Below are 24,586 nucleotides of genomic sequence, written 5' to 3'. Positions count from 1 at the left end.
AGTTTCCAACATAATTAATGTCGTTCACATACAGAAACCTAACATAATAATAACATACTTCTTAGGAGGAGAGCAATGACCAATCTCGACAAAATAGCGAAAAGTAGAGGCATCACACTAGCAATGAAGATCTGCATAGTTAAAGCAATGGTATTCCCCATAGTAACCTATGGATGTGAAAGCTGGACCATAAGGAAGGATGAGTGAAGGAAGATAGACGCTTTTGAACTGTGGTGTTGTAGGAAAATTCTGAGAGTGCCTTGAATTGCAAGAAGATCCAACCAGTCCATACTCTAGGAAATAAAACCTGACTGCTCATTGGAGGGAAAGATATTAGAGGCAAAGATGAAGTACTTTGGCTACATCATGAGAAGAAAGGAAAGCTTAGAGAAAACAATGATGCTGGGGAAAATGGAAGGAAAAGGGAAGAGGGGCCAACCAAGGGCAAGATGGATGGATGGTATCCTTGAAGTGACTGCCTTGACTCTGAAGGAGCTGGGGGTGGTGATGGCCGGCAGGGAGCTCTGCCGTGCACTGGTCCATGAGGTCATGAAGAGTCAGAAGAGACTGAACGAATAAACAATAACAATTATTATTAATGTTCTCAAACCAAAATAAAGAACTATGTCGCTCAAGTGTGTTTAAAAGTGAACATATAGAGATCTTTGTCACCTGTAGAAGGAAAGAACATTCACATGTTAAAAGTTAACTTGTACACATCTTAAACCACAATGTCTTCCCTTTTGCTCCAAATAATTTGATTCACTGCGCACATGCTAGTTCTCATAAGACTTGTTTTGGTCTAAATGTGAGCAGCAGAGCTCAGAGAACTGTAACTGCCAGAATTCAACAGGCTATTGTCAGTAACAGCGGTGGCTGGGGAAGTCTAAGAATTGTCCAAAAAATTAAATTGAACTTTAGCCACAAAAAAAGCTCACCAGACTCTGTGAGTATGCTTAACCAACCTTTTTTGTTGTTGTTGAAAGTCTAGAGACCATTTTCATAGATGGACCCCTGAGCTGTGGAGAGCCTGACCCAGATCTTCCAAACTCAACTCAAGATCGCTCTCAATACTGGAAGCATTTGCCTGAAAAACAGCCCTAAATGTTTTGTTTTGGGAGGAAATAGAGATAGAGGGCAGGGCATACTGCTGACTTTCATATTTCATGGGATGTACATACACATTCTGATTAGTTACAACCTTCAGGACTGTATTATGCTTCTCAACACCCAAAATCTTTTGTCTGATACACAGCACATTAAAAACCAAAAATCCAAATAATAAACCATATAAAATGGCTAATATATACACACACAGAATACTCCTTTCTAAACCCTTTAAATACATTGTTTAGTAGTGAGACATTATGGACGTAGATTCCATTTAAACCAATAGAATTATATTTGGAACCAATAACAGGATTTAGAATGATAAAACTGAGCTAAAACCACCCGTAAAGAATTAAAACATATGAAATTGTCAACAAAAGGGATGTAGGAAACTTTCTAAAAAGTCTTCACTCCCAAGGTATCATAAGATTTTGTGTGTGTGTGTGTGTGTGTGTGTGTGTGTGGAGAGCATCCACAAAAATACGGCAGCTAAAAAAGCCAATGAGATTTCGGCCTGCATAATAGTGTCTAGAGCCAGGAAAGTCATACTACTCCTCTATTCTGCCTTGGTCAGACCACACCTGGAATACTGTGTCCAGTTAAGCAAGCTGGAAGGTGTCCAGAGGAGGGAGACTAAAATGATCAAGGGCTTGGAGAACAAGCCCTATGAGGAAAGGCTTAAAGAGCTGGACCTGTTTAGGCTGCAGAAGAAAAGGCTGAGTTGAAACATGATTTCCATGTATAAATATGTGAGAGGAAGTCACATATTGTTCAGCAGTGGAACTCTCTGCCCTAGAGTGTGGTGGAGGCTCTTTCTTTGGAAGCTTTTAAGCAGAAACTGGATGGCCATCTCTCAGGGGTGTTTTGAATGAGATTTTCCTACTTCTTGCCCAGGGGTTGGACTGGATGGCCCACGAGGTCTCTTCCAACTCTGATTCTATGATTCTATGAATGGATGACAGTATAGACGAACACATGCCTTGTCATATTGTGGAGGCACCTGGAGAAGAGCCTTTGTTTATGAAGTTTTTGTTTGTGGGAAAGACAAGGAACACATTCAGATAAAAACTGGTATCCTGTCAACAACATAACTCATGCTATATATGCAACATGAATTATCCCACCATGATGCAAGTTAAATTCTGCTGACAGCAGCTATAGTAGAATTGCACATACAGTCAAGTTGTGCATTGCATCTGCAAATAGCAATTGTGGATAGATCTTTGTAGTTGTTTATTGTGCAATGTGGTTGTGCACTATGGTTGCTCATTGCAATATGTCACCCAGCTATTGATATGTGTTTCAAGTTGATGATGATGATAATGATAATAATAATGCTTTATTTATATTCCGCCCTTCTCCCTGTGGGGACTCAAAGCGGATTTACTTACTTACTTACTTAGGTGATCCCTCGTTGGACGAGTAAGATGGTCTTCCTTGATGACTATTCTTGTGGGTTTGTAGGTGGCTGTGGAGCCCTATTCTTGACCCGCATCTTCTCCCACAGTGATGGCATTGGTTTCCAGGTGGAAAGCGGTCCCAGTCGAGGTTGGCTTGACGTGCCTTCCTCCTGGCACGTTTCTCTCTTTCACCTTCCACTCATGCCTCCTCGAATTCTGCAGCTCTGCTGGTCACAGCTGACCACCAGCTGGAGCGCTCAAGGGCCAGGGCTTCCCAGTTCTCAGTGTCTATGCCAGAGTTTTTAAGGTTGGCTTTGAGGCCATCTTTAAATCTCTTTTCCTGCCCACCAACATTCCGTTTTCCGTTCTTAAGTTCAGAGTAGAGCAACTGCTTTGGGAGACGGTGGTCAGGCATCCGGACAACGTGGCCGGTCCAGCGGAGTTGATGGCAGAGGACCATCGTTTCAATGCTGGTGGTCTTTGCTTCTTCCAGCACGCTGACATTTGTCCTCTTGTCTTCCCAGGAGATTTGCAGGATTTTCCGGAGGCAGCGCTGATGGAATCGTTCCAGAAGTTGCATGTGACGTCTGTAGACAGTCCATGTTTCGCAGGCATATAGCAGGGTTGGGAGGACAATAGCTTATAGACAAGCACCTTGGTATCCCTAAGGATGTCCCGGTCCTCAAACACTCTCTGCTTCATTCGGGAAAATGCTGCACTCGCAGAGCTCAGGCGGCGTTGTATTTCGGTGTAGATGTTGACTTTGGTGGAGAGGTGGCTGCCAAGGTAGCGGAAATGGTCAACATTTTCTAATGTTACACCATTAAGTTGTATTTCTGGCATTGGGGAGGGGATTACAGCACATAAACAGACACAGGCAAACATTCAATGCCTTGTTACAGTGAAATACAATGTAACACAACACAGACAAAGGCAAAGGCTTCTCCTTTAATTTCTGGCTCTGGAGGAGGTGTTCATCTCTGGCTCTGGGGGAGGTGCTTCTCTATTTCCAAGCCGAGGAGCCTACGTTGTCCGTAGACACCTCCTGTTGTGTGGCCAGCATAACTGCATGGAGCGGCCTTTTGCCTTTCCCACCGAGAAAGTACCTATTGATCTACACACATTTGCATGTTTTTGAATTCCTGGGTTGGCAGGAGCTAGGACTAACAGCGAGAGCTCACCCTGACATGTGGATTCAAACCGCCAACCTTCAGGTCAGCAATTCAGCAGCACAAAGGTTTAACCCATTGCGCCACCACAGCCCCCAGTGATGAGGGATTGCATCCTATGAATGTTTAGCTCTATTCTCAAATTGAAATATCATGCATTCTCACTCTTTAAAAATAAAATAAAAACTTTAAAAACCAAGAAGCATGCTAGAACAATGGTAGTGGGAATCAAAGTCCACAGTGGACAATGCCTATAATAGAGAACCAACCAAAATGCCATTGAATAGTGAGCACTTTGTCAACTTTCTATCTCCACCACAAGCTTCTCCCTTTATATTTATGTTTAACATGTAACTTGATAAAGAATTTTTGAAGAACATGAAAGTTTACTCACTGTTTTACAACATTTCTATTATTCCAATTGAAAGTATTTCTGGTAACTGCAGTTCTAGTAGTTGACTGCATGCTCTTTTGAGTGAGCTCACAACTTCATGAGTAGGGAATGAGACCACTTTATAGGAATTGTATGAAAAAAGTTTCTCCTAATTGAAAAAGAAAGTCGGGAAATTATCACCCACACTTTTTCCCTTCTAAAAAGGGAAACCTGAGGAGAAATCCTTGCCCATTCACAAAGGGGTTAAATGAATCCCAGAGCCTCTTTGGATAAGGAAAGAAGTGCTCTTGAGGATGAAGTGGCATCTAGTGTGTTCAATGCATGGGAAAATGCAGCCGAGAGCCATAAATATCTCATTAGTTTCATTCCCAATTAAGCGTGAAACAGTGGCTGTTTATTGGAGTGAACGTGTGCAGCAAAAGGGGACTGGGACAGGTCAGGCCACGGAGAAGAGTGAAAGCAGGAAGGACTCATTTGGGAAGGAATCCTTTGGCAAAGACCTTCTTTGCATTCACAATCATACCCCTTTTTTTGTCTACCTCCTCTGTCTTGTATCCATAATTCCTTGTGGGCTTATACTTTTTTTCCTACATAATAGCAACACCCACCACATCCCAGCTCTCCTCTTTCTTTCCTATACTCCATAATGATTTCCTCTCCCCTCCCTACACATACACATACCATATAACCACGACATTAACATGGAAAGAAGAACATGTCCTGTCAAATCTAGTTGTGGTAGACAGAGAGCCAATGCAATTGATTGTTAATATGAGATCTCTGACTGTCTTGGAACTAGTCACTACTGTGTCTCTGTAAAAACATCTTCAGACATACAAATTGAAGTTGAGGTGGCAAAGAAGGAGTTGCTGATAAATATTGAAAACTATTTTATGTGTAACTTTAAAAATGTTCAATGGAAATAGGTCAACATAAAATATTGCTGTTATGAATCTCTTTTCCCTATGAGGATACTGAAGTATGGAGGGGGGGGGGGCAGACATAAATGTTATCTGTTGGCTATTGAAACCATGGATTATCTGTCATCTGGAAAGTGGTAATGTCTAAATACATTGGCCAAAATCCTATGTATTTTCAGTGTCGCAGAAAAAATGTAGGTTGGGATTGTCTTCTTCTCTCAGCCATGACCAACTCTACCCCAGAAGTTAATTGTGTTGCTACTATAGACCTCTCATGGCTCACATTCAATAGCCAGTGGAGCTCAAAAGGGAATTGAAGAATGTCATCTGCTGAGACCTCAACAAGACCCCAATACATTTTGATCAATAAAGTCGTCAGTCAACCATTGATTTTTGAAGTAAAACTCAATACTTTTCTGAATCTTAACACCACTCTTCCCCAACTGCTGAGTGGTTGTGGAAACTATATTAATAAAACATTGAGGAAACATTGAGGAGATAGGGAGAGGAACTACAAAATAGTTTCTGTTGTAGCTGGTCTGAGTTCAAAGTACTCTGAAGAGGAGGAAGGGTGCTGGGAGAGTTTCAGGGAATGCTGGGAGAGATTCAGAGGCCCCAGAGGAGAATAGAAATGTTGTTTTCGAATCTCCTGGCAGTTCTCAAGAGACTGAAGAAAGCAATATCATTTTCCATTGGAACCTGCCAGAAGTATAGGTTGAGAGAAATGTGGGAGATTAGTTGGTTGTTGTAGATTTTTTGGGCTGTATGGCCATGTTCTAGAGGCATTCTCTCCTGACATGGAAGATGAGTGTCTAGGTTAAGGCACTTGGAATTACAGAGACAAAACATGCAACAATGACAGACTCACTTTCCTCAGAGAATTAGAGATAAAGAGAGGGAAAGCAGGTGTGTGCAAAATGATATTATGGGAGAGATTGAGGCTTTTAAAAATGATTCCTGTAGGTATAATCATTGTGAGAGCAGTGCTGCATTCAGGTGAAAAGCTCTTGGTTTTGGGGGCCTATGTTCTTGGAATTCATGTATTCAAGTTTCTAGATTGTTCTTGCTTCTAGTTCCTGTGGGGCATAGTTTGCCTGCCTTGTATTCATGCTATCTTGTCTTTGGATATTTCTGAGGAATGCTTTTATACACTGTATTTGAATGAATTTTTGGACTCAGCTTTCATGGAAATATCCCTGTAAACTTTGGTTCTTTTTTTTGAATTTGCTTATTTTTATATATTCTTCTTTTAATAAAATTTTAGTTATTAGATTACCTGAACAGAGTGCAGTTTGTGATGAAAAGGTGATTCAGGGCTCTGGTACAACATTTTCCACCTGTGGAACAATAGTTCTGCATTCAGTGGTCTCATATCAACTAGTACTCTCTATTTGTGCACACAGAAAATAAGCAACATTAATGGTCTCCCCTCCAAAGGGCATTGTGAATCCAAACACCAATGGATCTGGGCCAAACTTGGCACACATATGATATGCCGAAATTTGATTACTGGGGGTGGGGGTGGGGGGAACTGGCCTTCCTTTCTGGGAATTGTAGCTCACCCACAACCAGAGGAATGGTGACCCTCACTGATGATGGACCTGGACCAAACTTGGCACACAGAACCCCCACGACTCACTCAACCTACTGGAGGGGTTTGAGGGGACTGACTCACCATGGTGGGAGTTGATGTTTACCTTTCAGCCAGAGAGCACACTGAACCCCACCAATGATGCATCTATAACAAACTTGCCCAACATAACAAACTTTAAGTACTGATGGAGTTTTTTGGGGTTAACCTGGCATGATGTGAGTTGGAGTTTACCGCACAGTGGGGCACTGCATGGGAGATCCACAATTTGCAACAGCAGCATGTTGATATCTCCAAGGAAAGGTAATGTAGCCCAAACATCATGCAATTACATAAGGGCAGATTTACACGTATAAAGGGCAATGACAGATCTAGTAGGACAGAAATATGATAGTGGTCCCAACTCCCTAGCATTTATGGGAAAATAAACTCATGACCCCACACATTACACATCTCAAGAAGTCCTGTTTTATCTACTGTAAAAGTCAATCATGTTCCTCATCATACTGAATTCCAAAAGTCATAGGTGTACAGGATGGAATCCTCTGAGGACTTAACGTATGAATAAACAACCAGCTGTGCAAATAGTTGGGACTTTTACTGATTTATACAAGGGGATCTACAGATCAATTTACAGGAATCCTGGGAAGATGTTCAACCTACTCACTCTGCCTCCCCCATTTCCACCCTACATTCTTGCAGGGATGCATAAAAAAGCAACTGGAAGGGAAAGGCTATTAGCTGCTTTTTCATAGAAGCACTAGCCATCTCAGTTTGCTCAATCGGGGCTAGCCTTAATACTAGGCCATGTATAGTGGGGCAGGAAATTGCCATTAAAAAAAGAATAGAAAACTGTCACTCATCTAATTTGTTATGATTGTTTTCCCTAGAAACTTTGCTAGCCTACAATACTCTGTCCTTGGCCAGCTCTCCCATTGAGCAGAGTTACATCCACTTTGGTTAGCAGACTGGGATGAAGGAGGAATTAGTAACAGCATTCTCTCTATTTGGAGAAGAGAATGGTGTATGCCTCACTGTCAGGCCTTGCCAGTGCCAGATTTACCATTGTGCTTAGGTGTGCTTAAGCACAGGGACCGTTGGCCAGGGGTGGGGGTGGGGCACCTTCCTGCCAAAGAAAAAATTGACGAATTGTACTCTTCCTCCTTTTCTCTCCTCGGAAAATAGCCCCAGATCTTTGTTTCTAGATCAGTGGTTCTTAACCTTCCTAATGCCGTGACCCCTTAATACAGTTCCTCATGTTGTGGTGACCCCCAACCATAAAATTATTTTTGTTGCTACTTCCAACTGTAATTTTGCTACTGTTATGAATCATAATGTAAATATCTGATATGCAGGATGTGTTTTCATTCACTGGACCAAATTTGGCACAAATACACCTAGAAGACTAAGATTGTTGGGAGAGGCCCTGCTCTCAGTTCTGCCTCCTTTGCAGGTGATAAAGGTGAGCATGAAAGACAGGGCCTTCTCAGTGGCAGCCCCTCGGCTGTGGAACTCCCTCCCCAGTGATATTAGAGCAGCTCCCTTTCTCCTGGCCTTCAAAAGGAAAGTTGTTGTGTGCTTTTTTTCCTGTGTCAGAAGCAATTTGATAAATTGCAAGTCGCTTCTGATGTGAGAGAACTGGACATCTGCAAGGACATTGCCCAGGGGACACCCGGATATTTTTGATGTTTTACCATCCTTGTGGGAGGCTTCTCTCATGTCCCTGCATGGGGAGCCGGAGCTCACAGAGGGAGCTCATCCACGTTGTCCCCAGATTCAAATCTCCAACCTGTCTGTCTTCAGTCCTGCTGGCACAAGGGTTCACCAAAGGAAAGTAACAACCTGGCTCTGGGTTCAAGCCTTTGGAGATTGACTACAGTGCAAAAATAACTATGAAATATGTGCAAATCTTTTGTATTGCTATCCCAATACCCCCATGCATATGGAATATATTGAGCATGGTGATCAGATCATGATATGAATAAACATAACTATTCAAATAATGTACCTTCTCGCGGTCCACCCTGAGAATTTCGGAGGGGGGGGGAGCTGAAGCCCCTCAAGCCCCCCCCCTCCCGCTACATACCTGCCCTTACCCTAACCCTAACCCAAAATACTTGCCCTAGCCCAGTGGTTCTCAACCTGGGGTCCCCAGATGTTTTTTGCCTTTAACTCCCAGAAATCCTAACAGCTGGTAATCTGGATGGGATTTCTAGGAGTTGTAGGCCAAAAACATCTGGGGACCCCAGGTTGAGAACCACTGCGCCCTTACCTTAAGTGCCACCTCCTTTCTACCCTTCCTTCACTCTCCCTGTTCTCCTTCCACCTCCTCTCCTCACTTATTCACAGCCATAACGCTCGGAGCAACAAGAATGATTGACAACTGGGAAATAGAGGCTGTGACAGACTTTGTATTTCTAGGTGCAAAGATTACTGCAGATGCAGACTGTGGCCAGGAAATCAGAAGGCGATTACTTCTTGGGAGGAGAGCAAGGTCCAATCTCGATAAAATAGTAAAGAGTAGAGACATCACATTGACAACAAAGATCCGCCTAGTCAAAGCCATGGTATTCCCTGTAGTCACCTATGGATGTGAAAGCTGGACCTTAGGGAAGGCTGAGCGAAGGAAGATCAATGCTTTTGAACTGTGGTGTGTTGGAGGAAAGTTCTGAGAGTGCCTTGGACTGCGAGAAGATCCAACCAGTCCATCCTCCAGGAAATAAAGCCCGACTGCTCACTGGAGGGAAGGATACTAGAGACAAAGTTGAAGTACTTTGGCCACATCATGAGGAGACAGCAAAGCCTAGAGAAGACAATTATGCTGGGGAAAGTGGAAGGTAAAAGGAAGAGGGGCCGACCAAGGGCAAGATGGATGGGTGGCATCCTTGAAGTGACTGGACTGACCTTGAAGGAGCTGGGGGTGGTGACGGCTGACAGGGAGCTCTGGCCTGGGCTGGTCCATGAGGTCACGAAGAGTCGGAGACGACTGAACGAATGAACAACAACAACAACGCTCGGAGCTTCCGGACACAGCTATCATACTATCACCCGGCCATGTTTTGGAAGCATTCTCTCCTGACGTTTCGCCTGCATCTATGGCAGCTTGTGTAGTTCTTTCTGGTGGGATCCTACAAAGTCGAAGAGCGTTCCTCTGAAAAACCGAACAAAAAAAAAGAATCCCAAACTCCCTCTCTTTGCCCCCTCCCCGCCCACGGGAAAGGGGTGACCAATCCCAGCCCCTTGATTGCCCAGAGGCCACGCCCCCTCGCCCCGATTTGCATTTTGGAAAAGCGAGAGAGCGAGAAAAAGTGGGCAGAGAGGAGGCAGGCTGCGGCGAGGAGGGCTCTGCGGGCTAGGCTTGGCTTCCGAGGAGCCTCTTTCCCCCCAAGCAAGCAAGCAAAGAAGGCCGAGCCGGACCCTCTGCGCGCGGAGATGGAGCGGGGCATGCTGTGGCTGCTCTGCCTTTTGGGGCTCCTGTGCGCGCCTTGCATCGGCTCGGCGCGCGGGCTCTTCCTCTTCGGCCAGCCCGAGTTCGCCGCCGCCTCCTCCTCCTCCTCGTCCTACAAGCGGTCTAATTGCAAGCCCATCCCAGCCTCGCTGCTGCTCTGCCGGGGGATCGAGTACCCCAACATGCGGCTGCCCAACCTGCTGGGCCACGAGACGCTGCAGGAGGTGCTGGAGCAGGCGGGCGCCTGGATCCCGCTGGTCCAGAAGCAGTGCCACCGCGACACGCGCAAGTTCCTCTGCTCGCTCTTCGCGCCCGTCTGCATCGACGACCTGGACGAGACCATCCAGCCCTGCCACTCGCTCTGCCAGCAGGTCAAGGAGAGCTGCGCGCCCGTCATGTCCGCCTTCGGCTTCCCCTGGCCCGACATGCTGGACTGCGGGCGCTTCCCCCAGGACAACGACCTCTGCATCCCGCCCGCCACCGGAGAACACGTCCTGCCCACGCCCCGCGAAGGTAAGCCCTTCCTGGAGCGCGTGGACGGCCCCCGAACTGCCCGGGCTCCACGCCGTGGCATCCCATTGGCTGGAGTCTTACAAACCCTTTCGCCTTTTCTGACTTGGGCCCTCCAGCTGTTTTTGGACTTCAAAACTGCCTCAGGTTCCTTCCTTTTCCCCCTCAGCCTCTTAAGAACGTTAGAATGTTGAGGCTAGCCAATCAGAAACTATATGCAAATTTTAGGTCGAGATAGCTCATGCATGGGCCAACTTGGGCCCTCCAGGTGTTTTGTACCCCAACTCCCACAATTCCTAACAGCTTCAGGCCCCTTCCTTTTCCCTTAAGCAACTGAAGGGGGAGGGGAAGGGGGCTGAAGCTGTTAGGAATGGTGGGAGTTGAAGTCCAAAACACCTGGAGCGCCCAAGTTTGCCCATGCCCAGGACTGTAGCCGGGGGGGGGGGCTTGAGGGGCTTCAGCCCCCCCCCCGAAATTCTCATGGTGGTCCGCAAGAAGGCCTTACTGATGCATTATTTAAACTGTTATGTTTATTCATATCATGATCTGATCACCATACTCAATATATCCCATATGCATGGGGGTATTGGGGTAACGATACAAAAGGTTTGCTAGGATAGACCCTCTTTCACCTCAGACTCAGCCCCCCCCCCCCGAAACAAACTCAACCCCCCCCCCAATCGAAATCCTGGCTACAGGCCTGCCCATGCCTAGTCTGCACTAAATGCGGTAAGACACCACTTGCTACTTCATCACACTAGAGAATGAATCCACTTTAAATCCGGTTTCTGCCTCCTGCAGAATTCTGCGGTTTGTCATTTAGGGAGGAGCCTTTAACAGCCTTACTAAAGTGCAAACCCCAGAATTATGCAGGAGGCAGAAACTGGATTTAAAGTGGATTCATGGTTCTCAAACTGTAGGTTCCCTGATGTTTTGGCCTACAACTCCCAGAAATCCCAGCCAGTTTACCAGCTGTTAGGATTTCTGGGAGTTGAAGGCCAAAACATCTGGGGAACCACAGGCTGAGAACCACTGCGAGGTCCTTCCAACCATGCCAGTTAAAGTAGCCTCCAACAGCATTCATCCTACAGTACTGATGCACTCACTCACAGTGTGGGTGCAACTACGCCGGAGCTTTCCAAACCTTTCATGTTGTTAGGCATCCTTTGCTAGACATGCATCATTACATGACACAGTAATTCTGTTTTATTAGCAAACCGATCCATTGTAAGAGATAATTGACATTTACATATATGTAAATGTCCAGTTCCCAAGTTACATACAAGATAAGTTCAGTAGGTTTGGGCTTAAGTTGAATTTGTACGTAGGTCAGAACAGGTACATTTTTAATGTATAATTCCAGCTGTGTGTGTGTGTGTACACACACACATACATACAGACACACATATATACATATATATAAACAGATACGCACATACTTGTGGGTCAAAAAGACATTTACATATACAGGCAGTCCCCAAGTTAGAAACGAGAGTTTCTGTAGGTTTGATCTTAAGTTGAATGTGTATGTAAGTTAGAACAGGTGCATTTTTAAGTGTAACTCTAGCTATATATATACACACACGGGTGGATCAAAATGTTTTGCCTCCTGTGTGATAAGTTGCTACAGATCATTGCCTGAACTGTCCTCTATGCAAAACTACCATTCAGCATAGTCACCATCAAATTGTACACATTTGCGCCATTGTTTAACCCAGGCATCGAAACCATTTTGGAAAAAATTCAGCATTTTGCTTTGTGGTCCATTATTTTAAAGTTGTTTTAATGTCATTCAAGTTGTTGAATCTGAAACCACGGTAGGTTGTCTTTCATAAGTCCAACAGGTAACATATCTTTAGGAGCCCCCGGTGGCACAATGGGTTGAACCTTTGTGCTGGCAGGACCAAAGACCAACAGGTTGGAGGTTCGAATCTGGGGAGAGCATGGATGAGCTCCCTCTGTCAGTTCCAGCTGCCCGTGTGGGGACATGAGAGAAGCCTCCCACAAGGATGGTAAAACATCAAAAACATCCAGGCATCCCCTGGGCAACGTCCTTGCAGACGGCAAATTCTCTTGCACCAGAAGCGACTTGCAGTTTCTCAAGTCACTCCTGACATAAAAAAAAACAGGTAAAAAAGTCCTGTTGTCTCACCCACATTCTTCACTATGAGCTGTTTGTAAGTCGGATGGTTGTAACTCGGGGGCTGCCTGTATTGTAATAACAAAATGTATGGGGACACATAGATGGCCCATGCAATCTCTTATTTCATGGAAGCTTTTTATTTATATTTTTAAAAATATATGATGTATGGGTTTTCTTTGTATAGACTCTGAGGTATCTCATCCCGTTCTTGCGACACACCAACACACTGCAGCCAACACACTAATGTGTGGTGACACACAGTTTGGAAATCTCTGTCGTTCACTGTGGAATGAATACAGTTTGATGTTGCTTGAGCTGCTGTGACTCCATGCAATTGCATTGTGGTAGTTGTAGTCTTGCAAGTTGTCCAGCCTTCTCTGACAAAGGGTGTGTCTACACTGAATGCAGTTGGACACCACTTGGTCTGCCATAGCATCGAACCCCTGGCTACGTTAGTTCTCAGGGAGTGCATCTCTACAGCATCCCCAATTCCATGGCAGTTCAAGTGGTATCTAACTGCAGTCGTTCCCCAGTGTAGATGCACACATTGTCAGAAAAGGCTAAAGAAATTGCAAGGCTGCAACTGCCATGATTACATAGCATTGAGTCCTGACAGGTCAAGCAGTGTTATTACATTCATTCTAAGGTGCCAGTGCTCCCCAGGTTCCTTTAGACCAGGCATGGGCAAGCTTTGGCCCTCCAGGTGTTTTGGACTTCAACTCCCACAATTCCTAACAGCCAGTAGGCTGTTAGGAATTGTGGGAGTTGAAGTCCAAAACACCTGGAGGGCGGAAGCTTGCCCATGCCTGGTCTAGACTTCTGTGAATGCATTTATACTATAAAATTAATGCGTTTTGACGCTACTTGAATTGAAATGGCCTGAGAGTCCTGAGAGTTGTAATTTTACAAGGTATTGAGCCTTCTCTGACAAAAGTGCATCTACACTTTGGAATGAATGCAGCTGAATACCACTTGAACCAACATAACATTTCCCCAAGTACCACTAATTCTCAGGTAATGCATCTTCTAGACTATAGCATGAATGCAGTGACTATACTTGAACTACTATGGCTCCATGCTATGGCATACAGGGAGTTTGGGCTTGACAAAGTCTTTTGCCTTCTCTGACAAAGAGTCCTGGCACCTCACCAAATTACAGTGCCAACAACTAAATCATAGAGTTGGAAGAGACCTCATGGGCCATCCAGTCCAACCCCCTGCCAAGAAGCAGGAAAATTGCATTCAAAGCACCCCCGACAGATGGCCATCCAGCCTCTGTTTGAAAGCTTCCAAAGAAGGAGCCTCCACCACACTCCGGGGCAGAGAGTTCCACTGCTGAACAGCTCTCACACTCAGGAAGTTCTGCCTAATGTTCAAGTAGGATCTCCTTTCTTGTAGTTTGAACCCATTGTTCCGCGTCCTTGCATAGCATTGAGCCATGTATGTTAAAGTAATGCTGAACAGCATGAATTCTATGATAGAGATGCACTCACTGAGGACTAGTGCAACCTGTGGTGCTTCTACAGTGTGGGATTAATGCACTTTGATACCTTATGATCTGCCATGGCTCAGTGATACAAATTTTGGGGAGTAGGAGTTTGGTGAGGCACTCTTTGGCTGGGAAGGAAAATAAAACTACAATGCCCATGATGCCAAGGCATTCAGCAGTTCAGGGGGTGTCAAACTGCATGAATTGTAAATGCATCCCAGTTTCCACTAGTCCTCTGTGAGTGTGTCTATACTATAGAATTAATGCACTTTGACTATACTTGAACAGGCATGGCTCAATTGCAGTGGAATTCTGGGAGTTGTAGTTTTACAAGGTCTTGAGCCTATTCTGCCAAAGAATGATGGTGGTTCACCAAATAATGGCCAACAGGATTCCAGAGCATCAGGTTGTGACGGTTCCAAGTGGTGTGAAAATGCATTAATTCTTCAATATGCATGCATTTCTTGAGGACTATGGAAACTGGATTACATTTATACTGTAGAATGAATGCAGTTTGACACCACTTGGACTGCCCTATCTCAGTGCTATGGAATCTGAGAGCTAAGCACCGATTGTGTTTAAGTGAAGGCCAAGGTCTTTAGGCACTGCACCCAGTGTACTGATCACCACTGGGACCACCTTTACTGATTTGTACTAGAGTCTTTGCAGTTCAATCTTTAAATTCTTATTATTATTATTATTATTATTATTGCACCTTGCTTTGGATATATCTCCACTGTTTCATGCCACTTTAACTGCCATGGCTCAGTGCTAAGGAATCCTGGGAGTTGTAGTTTTACAAGGTCTTCAGCCTTCTCTGCCAAATAGTGCTGGTGCTTCACCAGACTATACTTCCCAGGATTCCATAATATTGAGCCATGGTTGTTAAAGTCATGTCCAGCAAGATTAATTCTGAAGTGTAGATGCACTCTTGGTCATTTGGAATCCAATCTTCATGAAGTGCCAGTTCTGGTCCCGCTGAATCCCCTCCCCACAGGCAGTCGTAAGACAGAGCTACAAAGTACCAGATGTCTCATTTGGCATATTAGCACCCCTGTGATATGTTGCAATAGCAGATTCCCAGATTAGTTTAGTGTTTATGCCTTATTTTATTTATTTATTTTTGGTTCTTTAATATTTAATGTTTATATTATTTAAGTGATATTTGTATTTACTGTTCTAAAGTAGCACAAATCCTATGTAAAATCATACTACATATTTCTGTCATTAATATTGAAATCAGAAATATATACAGAAAGTCTTTACTTTTTACAATATATCTGTGTGCCTATGCCTTAAAGTTGATGATTGGTTTATGCCACGGATACCTTCAAATGGGTACTTGTGCTGATTTGTCACAACAAAAGAAAAAATCCAGTGGCACCTCTAAGACTAACAGATTTATAACAAGAACATTCTTGGAATTTGGTTATTTTACAACCTTCTTCCCCTCAAAAAAATTAGTTGAAACACATGACACACTGAGTTTTCGTAAATTACTGCAAGCCTAAATGTAGGGAGTTGAAATGAATTCAGTAAGCCTTGGCAACGCAACAGTGCATGCGAGAGAGAGTTGTATGTCAACTTATGGAGACCCCAATAATTTAATTGGGTTTTGCTTCCTGTCTCTGAAATGTAGTCTACAGCACCTGGTGGCCTCCCACCCAAAGATTAATCAGGGCTGAACCTGCTTAGCCTCCAAGATCAGACAAGATCTTCCACAGACAGGGAAAGCTCACTTGCCTAGTTTCCAACAGACCCCTCAACCTCTGAGGATGTCTGCCATAGATGTGGGCCAAACGTCAGGAGAGAATGCTTCTGGAACATGGCCATACAGCCCCAGAAAACTTACTGCAACCCAGGATGTCGTGACTTTGTTACACACAAAAGCGAGCCCCAGTTAGTTGATTATAGCTGATTTCTGCGAGAAAGTTGCTTCATGCATCATTTCGATGCATTTAGGATTACATCCATGTAGACCACTCCTAGGCAAATCCCATGAATTATGTTAAAGACTGCAACCTTAAATCTGATTTTTTTTCCATGTCAGGAGCGACTTGAGAAACTGCAAGTCACTTCTGGTGTGAGAGAGTTGGCCATCTGCAAGGACATTACCCAGGGGATGCCTGGATGTTTTGATGTTTTACCCTCCTTGTGAGAGGCAACTCTCATGTCCCTGCATGGGGAGCTGGAGCTCACAGAGAGAGCTCATCCGTGTTCTCCCCAGATTCGAACCTATGACCTGTCGGTCTTCAGTGCTGCCGTTACAAGGGTTTAACCCACTGTGCCACTGGGGGCTCACTGAAATCTGATGAACCTAAGTGTATCCTACCAGTGCAACTCTTCATATGTGCACTTCGAACTGATCTCAGAAGTATTCAAGTAGGACTTACTTATTAATAGATAAACTTCTTGGGAGAAAGTGGTATTGAACTTCATGGAAAGTCCTTTCCAATAGAAACGTCTCAGAGGAACAATGCTTTTTGCTTTCTCATTGTTGGATCAATCACGCATTGCAGTTCACCTACAACCGCGTTGCCAGTAGAACAAGAGCGGAAGTTTTAGAGTTGCTTGTCTCTGATTTAAACTGATTGGCATTATTTCAACCCCTGTGAAAGTATTGTGTTTTTTAAAAAGGCTGGAATAGGAATTGATGGGAGATTTCCCCCCATCCCCTTGGAAAGAACTGGTAGGAAGGAGCATGCTGTTGACGTCTAAATACCTTCATTAACAAGAGAAACAAACAGAAAGAGTGCCAACTGCATGGTTTCCCATTACACTGTAAACTGCTTTCCTTGTGTCAATTTAATAGTTGGGGAGGACGTTTTAATTAGCTCTGCGTAGGAGAGGAGAGATGACATTTTCCCAAGTTTTTTTTTATATGAAGGACTAAAGAGATGGGGAGTGGGAAGAGGAGATTTCCTGGAGCAAACTTGTCAGGGGAAACATTCTGTATTGTGTTGTCAGTCTCTTTTCTTGCACTCAAACTCCTCCCATCAAGGCATTGATTTCTGTTCCTCCTGGGAGAGCCTGGCATCTGTGGGGGGTCGGAGTGGGGTGAGAGAGAATACTTTAATCCCCTTCAGGGAATTCACATACATCTCCTCTTCCACCATCCTATTGAGAGTTCCCACTGAATTTATTTAGATATATTTTAGCGTGACTTTTGTTTCCACGCATAAATACATATCATATATTGACCCTCTTCCTTACCATGATGCCTTTTTAGTTGCCATTAAGATACCAAAGGAAGAAATAAAACATTTGGGTTTGTCTAAAGAATAAGGCAAGATTTGGTAGCCTGAAATAAATGGAGATGTAGATAAAAAATATAGAGGTATAAAAGCGCACATACTTTGTGTCCCAACGCCACCTGCTGTTCCCTTTTGAGCATCTCTTTTGAAAGCTCTCTTTAAAATACTTTTTTTTCCAGCACCAAAAGTCTGTGAAGCCTGCAAAAGCAAGAACGAGGATGACAATGAAATTGTAGAAAACCTGTGCAGGAATGACTTTGGTAAGTTTCGGCGTGTCACTGCAATTAAATGGTTTGGTTTAACCCTTTGTGATCAAATGTATTTGAGTGCTCTAGAAATGGATTTCATTAAAGGCAAGTGCATCCAGCAGGAGGTCCCTCAGTTCCATCCCCAAATGAAATGGATTAAAGTCGTTGTGTTAACAAAGAATCCAAATCCACACCATCCTAGTGGATTAGGATGAAAAATAAGTCCTAGGGCACTTCCACACAGCCATATATTCCAGGAAATCAAGGCAGATCATCCACAATATTCACTTTGAACTGGACTATCAGTGTCCGTACTGTCCATTCAATGTGGATTTTATACATCTGTTTGGAAGGTGCCTTAGGCCCCTCCTACACTGCCAGATAATCCAAGTTATCAAAGAAAATCCACATTATCTGCTTTGAACTGGATTATCTTAGTCTACACTGCCATATAATCCAGTTCAAAGTAGATAATGTGGATTATATTCAGCTGTGTAGAAGGAGCCTCAGTCCAGTGGGGTAACACATTTAAAACACTCAAAACTATGGTCCCTTCTACACTTGCAGTATAAAATCCAGATTATTTACTTTGAACTGGATTATATGGTAGTGTAGACTCATGATTTGATAATCTGGATTATATGGCAATGGAGTGAACATTTCAATCATGTTCAATGTAAAATTAACAAAAGGTTTTTCACTGTGACTGGTGGTGCATGGGCAGTGCCATTTCTCCATACAATCCTCATTGGTCATTATTATCACCCAGGACACAGGAATAGTAAATAAACCCACAGCAATATTGTTCCTTCAAACATTGGATTCTTCTGTGAGGTGGAATAGCTACCATTCTCTGATATAGGCAGGAAAGGAGGTGACCTCTAGAAGCCTCTTAACCTAATAGCCAAAACTACCTTTAATACTCGAGTGGCTCAAATTGATAGCAAGTTTCTGCCCAGCTAAAGTGTGTGTCCCAACGAAGACTGACTTAGCTCTGAGCGCCCTTCCACACAGCCATATAACCCATAATATTAAGGCAGATAATCCACAATATCTGCTTTGAAGTGGGTTATCTTAGTCCACTCTGCCATATAACCCAGTTCAAAGCAAATAATGTGGGATTTTATACAACTGTGTGGAAGAGACCTAAGTGTCCTTAGTCTGCAAGTTTCTGCCACTTTATTTCCCTGCCCTGCTTTTCTCTGTCATGCTCATCTTATAATTTGGCAGAACCCAAGAACTGTTTAATCCTGTGTGGTTTTTTTAAAAAATATTTATAACAACAAAAATGTCACAAGAGTTATCTGTCATTAAAACTTGTACAAGATGCAAAAGTGGAAGATTGCTTTCTTTATGGGCTCCTTGAAACTCTGCACCAGAACTGGAACATACAATGCTCCAGGTTGTCACGACTTGTGCTTGTAACTTTCTGGCTGCTGATTCTGGGCCATATATGGAGAAATCTGGAAGCATGTAAAGTAGATCCAGACAGTAAGACTTTGCTGAGGACTTTGGCTTTATTGAGTTTCATCCTTCAGTGGGGGAGGCATAATGAGTGAGGCCTGAACTCCTATCCTGCTGTGAATCGGAGAGTGGAGGGATTTAGTCTCTCCAGCTCCCAACTTCTCATGAGGAGAGGGGGAGTGCTGAGCACCCATCTTGCTGGGAACCAAGAGCAAGACAGGGGCCCCATCCACACAGCTGAATAAAATCCCACAAATTTCTGCTTTAAACTGGGATATATGACAGTGTGGACTCAGATATCCCAGTTCAAAGCAGATATCGTGGGATTCTCTGCCTTGATATTCTGGGACTTTGTGGAAGGACCCAGGGATTTCCCTTGGCTTCTTGAGGTAGTGAGAGAACTGAGCTGTGAGAAAGAGAAGGAAGAGGCTAGGGTAAATATTCTGGTTTGTTCTAGCACTTTTGAATTGGTTTTGCATGTCTGACATGCAAAGTGATTTAGAGATCTGAACGTTAATCCACAACAAAGCACAACAAAGTCCACCCTAATCATGGCAAAGCCTTTGCATTCCAAAGGAAGGGGGTGAGGGAAACACCCTTTTAAAAAAGTTGCCTTTGAAAATTGCACATTCCAGGAGCTATTGTTCAAGTGCTTTGGAGAAAGCAGACTGAGGGTTGCTTTGCAAAGGTAAGATGGCTGGAGTTAAGTTTGGAAAAAGATGAACATATACGGGTCACAAGTACAGTAGAGTCTTGCTTATCCAACATTAATGGGCTGGCAGAACATTGGATAAGTCCTAATAAGGAGGGATTAAGGCAGTAGTTCTCAACCTGTGGGTTCCCAGGTGTTTTGGTCTACAACTCCCAGAAATCCCAGTCAGTTTACCAGCTCTTAGGATTTCTGGGAATGGAAGGCCAAAACATCTGGGGACCCACAGGTTGAGAACCACTGGATTCAGGGAAAGCCTATTAAATGTCAAATTACGTTATGATTTTACAAATTAAGCACCAAAACATCATGTTTTGTAACAAGTCTACAGAAAAAGCAGTTCAATACATGGTAATTTTCTGTAGTAATCACTGTATTTATGAATTTAGCACCAAAACATCGCAATGTATTGATCTAGGCATTGGATAATACAGAATGTTGGATAAGTGAAGGTTGGATAAGCGAGATTCTACTGTAGTCAGAAATCCTTCTTGAATAAGGAAGATAATGAGAAAAAAATAGTTGCCTTTGAAAGAAAGTTTATTATTAAAAGCACATGTTATAATTTTATCAGATTATAACTGTAGAAGTATTTGCAGTGGAATTTGCAGGGATTCATATTGTTATCAGTAAAGAAGTACAAAGACAATAAGTTACTGCTCACATAGCTAGTCATAGATTTTCATCTGGCACATCTAGCATGGAGTATTTAATTTTTTTATGGTTAGGTCTCCTAACAAGATTTGTGTTTTTTCCCCTCTTCCAGTTATTGTACCAAATCAAATACAGCTGTTGAACCAATTCCCCACCTCCTTTTTTACCCGTTTCTCAAACTATAACGCATAAGCCATATTGAATCCTTAGAGGTTCACTTAAGAATCTGTCTATCCTCATAAATTAAGTGTAACATTTTCAGCAGCCACTGAGATCAGATTTCCTAGGGAAAATTAGACCTTTTCCCCAGTCTTCTCTTCTGCAGCTTGGGTGAGAATACATCATGCTAGGTTTAAGCCCTAATGCATGATTAATGCATGAAACAGGCCCTGTCTCTGTTTGCAAATGCCTGAAAATTGTGAGGAAAAGGTCCATTTAGAAAAGATGCTTTCTTTAAGAAAAAAAGAAGCACACCCAAAGGTTGATTCAAACTGAAATGACTTGCGTGGCCTTGGTGGCTTTAGAAATGGAGCCACCTGCTGTCCATTCTGTCAGTCCCTGACAGTTTAATTAGCAATAGAAGACTTCTCTCCCCAGGTTCTCTTTATTAGCACTAATGGGAAAAAATCCCCTCTCTTTCTGTCAATGTGCTCCCCTTCCCCTCCTCCCTGTTATCCCTATTAGCCCTGAAGATAAAAGTGAAGGAGATTGCCTACATCAATGGGGACACCAAGATCACGCCTGAAACAAAGAGCAAAACCATTTACAAGCTGAACGGGGTGACGGAAAGGGATCTGAAGAAGACGGTGCTGTGGCTCAAAGGTGGCCTGCAATGTACCTGTGACGAAATGAATGATATCAATGCCCCCTATCTAGTGATGGGACAGAGGCTGGCTGGGGAGCTGGTGATCACCTCCGTCAAGCGATGGCAGAAAGGTCAGAGGGCATTCAAGAGGTTTTCGCGCAGCATCCGGAAGCTCCAATGTTAGTCCCTTGCCGCTTTGGGTCCTGTCTATTCGCCAGCCATGAGCTCTTCCTGCACCTTCTTGCTTGAGCCTCAAAAGCACAGGAGGCATGGAAGAGGCAGAGCCATTTGTTGCTTTCTTTTTCAAATAATAATAATAAAGGGAGAAGAGGGAGCCATTCCCAATTCTGTACATGTAGCAAAACTATAACTTACAAACATCACACACTTTCTTTACATGACTGTATCAAAGTATCTTGCTTAGAGCTAGTTATTTGCAGTGGTGCAAAGTGTGACTTGGATCTTTTGGGGGCGGGAAAGTAGAGTAACTTTTTTGGGTTTCCATTTTGAACAGGCCTTCTGTAAGTTCTGTGTGTCTTACATTTCTGTACTGGGCATCAGTTAATCAAGCATTAGCCCCAGATTGCCAGGTTTGACATTGACATGGTAGGAAAGCCTCCATGACATACCATTGCCCCATTATTTCTGTAAGTTTGTTATAAGACTTCCAAAGTATTAAATCCAAGATATCACTGCCTGGTGGATATTCTAAAGCAGTGGTTCCCAACCTTTTTTTTTTAAATCAGGGACCACTTTGATCAGGGACCACTCTCCAACATTAGTACCAAAAGGGTTACAAATCAGTTTTTGGTCAACTTTAGATTCGGTTTGGTTATTTGGGGTGCTGATTCAGATAATTGCATTGGATAAACCCCATTAGCTCTAGTTTCTGATACAGAACATATGCTATCCAGTAGTCGCCATCGGCTCACCCACAGAAAACCTTATTTAATAATCTAGTGCTGATGTGATAGTCATAATCTTTTGTGGGTAGTCAGCCTCTCCCCTCCCAGCATCCCCGTTGCCTCAGTATTATAAGAGGGTTTCACCAGACCAGGTGCTCTTGTTGCCTCATGGTTTCAAGGCAACGGTGTAGTAATGGTGAGGGTGTGGACCATATTTTCATTCTTGCAAACCACTGGTAGTTGTTCCTAAAGAAATGGTTGCTATCTTAAAATGACGAGTCAAGTCACTTTTAATGTCTTTATTGCCACTAGAAAGTATGAATCTGAAAGAAATGAGAGCTAGAGACTTCCTATTATTACTGGCCACAAGCCAAAGTTGTATTGGACATATTTGAGCCTGTCGGTTTCAGCAGACCTGAGCACAAAATCCTTTGCACACTTCCTTGAGAATTAGCACTATTTCATTTAATGGGACTTAATCCTGTGAATGCTTTTAGGATTGTGCAACAAGTCTCTATTACAGCGTTTCTCAACCTTCCTAATGCCTCGATCCCTTAATACACTTCCTCATGTTGTGGTGACCCCCAACCATAAAATTATTTTTGTTGCTACTTCATAACTAATTTTGCTATTGTTATGAATCGTAATGTATCTATCTGATATTCAGGATGTATTTTCATTCACTGGACCAAATTTGGCACAAATACCTGATAATGCCCAAGTTTGAATGCTGGTGAGGTTGGAAGGGGATGGATTTTGTCTTTTGGGAGTTGTAGTTGCTAGGATTTATAGTTAACCTACAATCAAAGAGGATTCTGAACTCCACCAATGATGGAATTGAACCCAACTTGGCACAGAATTCCCATGACCAACATAAAATTATTGAAAGTTTTGGTGGGCATTGACCTTGAGTTTTGGAGTTATAGTTCACCTACATCCAGAGAGCACTGTGGACTCAAACAATGATAGATGTGGATCAAACTTGGTACGAAAACTCAATATGCCTAAATGTGAACACTGGTGAAGTTTGGGGAAAATAGACCTTGACATTTGGGAGTTGTAGTTGCTGGGATTTATGGTTAACCTACAATCAAAGAACATCCTGGACCCCACCAGTGATGGAATTGGGCCAAACTTTCTACACAGAACTCTCATGCCTTGAGAGTTCTGTGAGCCTCCCTCCAGTCTCACACGCTCTCCCTCACCCACGCATGCGCACCATGCTGCCATGTAGTAAGCACGCCTACTCTCCCCTCCCCAGGTGGCATCTCAGAAACAGCTCTCCCCATGGTTGAGAGGCCAGCCAGTCACAGTGGAAGAGGGCTTTTGGTGGGAGAATTCTCCCATCTGTTACTAAAAAGGATGAGAAGGCAGAAAGATCTTCAACTTTCTCTTCCAAAAGAATTCCTAAGACCTTCCTGATGGTCTTTGGTGACCCCTCTGAAACTCCCTCGCAACCCCTCCAGGGATCCCAATCTCCAGGCTGAGAAACGCTGATCTATTAGATAGTGGTCAGCGAGAGGGAGAACGGTTTTGGCCACTATTGAGTTGAATTTGTTTTGGTATGAAACCTGCAGGATATTTTTATTCATATACAGAAAATACCATTATTGCATGTGATGCTTTTGCAGAAACTGCATTAATAAACGCATTATTAATCATTCTCACACAGTATTTTTTACACATTTGCCAGTAATAATAGTTTTACATTGAGCGAATGCATATTTGAGGAGGTTTTCTGTTTTGTGTTATTGTGATACTTCTGCCTTCACAAATTAAACATTTTTTTTAGCCTAAGTGTAATATAACTAGTGGTTATTCTGAAAAGAGTTGTAAAATATTACTTTAACAAAACCTGTAAATATTCCAGATAAACCTTATATTCTTGTACATAAACTTTACATTGTAGTATACTCTTTTGTCTTTTTTGGTGGGATCGATGTCATCTCTGAAAAAGCAATAGTATTTGTGGGAAAAGGTCTCCCCTCCATAACTTTTAGCTGTTCTTATTTTATCCATATGACCAGAAACTTTATGATACCAATGTTGGCCAAATGCTATTTACTACACTTTCGACATGTTTATCCTTGAATATAACCTTCATGGACATCCCATTTAGATATACCACAGTATGCGTCGTAGCAGTATAAAACAGAATAACATGACAACAATGAAAAAATGACTTCCTATTCTGCGCCTCCTATAACAAGATCTGACCACCTCCAATAAAATATTGTTTTTAAACTATAAAAATGTAATTGCATTGCTTGAGCTAATATATGAATCTGTCACTCAGAATGTTAATAGAAGAGCAAATGGTCCATATGGGGAGACTGAATGAGAGGGATGATGCTGACAATGTTTTTTCTCCCT

General features: G+C 43.2%; 1 protein-coding gene across 1 annotated transcript; it reads left to right on the top strand.

The window, feature by feature from the left end:
* Positions 1-9,874: 9,874 nt before the first annotated feature.
* Positions 9,875-24,126, top strand: SFRP2 (secreted frizzled related protein 2). Its single transcript, XM_060778813.2, has 3 exons — positions 9,875-10,545; positions 17,608-17,688; positions 21,188-24,126. Exons 1-3 carry the CDS (start codon positions 10,017-10,019, stop codon positions 21,490-21,492), a joined length of 915 nt encoding a protein of 304 aa, XP_060634796.2. The 5' UTR covers positions 9,875-10,016; the 3' UTR covers positions 21,493-24,126.
* Positions 24,127-24,586: the final 460 nt, after the last annotated feature.

The sequence above is a fragment of the Anolis sagrei genome, chromosome 5, assembly GCF_037176765.1.
Source record: "Anolis sagrei isolate rAnoSag1 chromosome 5, rAnoSag1.mat, whole genome shotgun sequence".
Taxonomy (NCBI): domain Eukaryota; kingdom Metazoa; phylum Chordata; class Lepidosauria; order Squamata; family Dactyloidae; genus Anolis; species Anolis sagrei.
This window is presented reverse-complemented; position numbering and strand designations above follow the sequence as displayed.

Coding starts and splice junctions, on each gene's coding strand:
- SFRP2 (XM_060778813.2), top strand. CDS start 10,017: ATGGAGCGGGGCATGCTGTGGCTGCTCTGCCTTTTGGGGCTCCTGTGC. Junction 10,546..17,607: donor CCTGCCCACGCCCCGCGAAG/GTAAGCCCTTCC, acceptor TTTTTTTTCCAG/CACCAAAAGTCTGTGAAGCC. Junction 17,689..21,187: donor CCTGTGCAGGAATGACTTTG/GTAAGTTTCGGC, acceptor TATCCCTATTAG/CCCTGAAGATAAAAGTGAAG.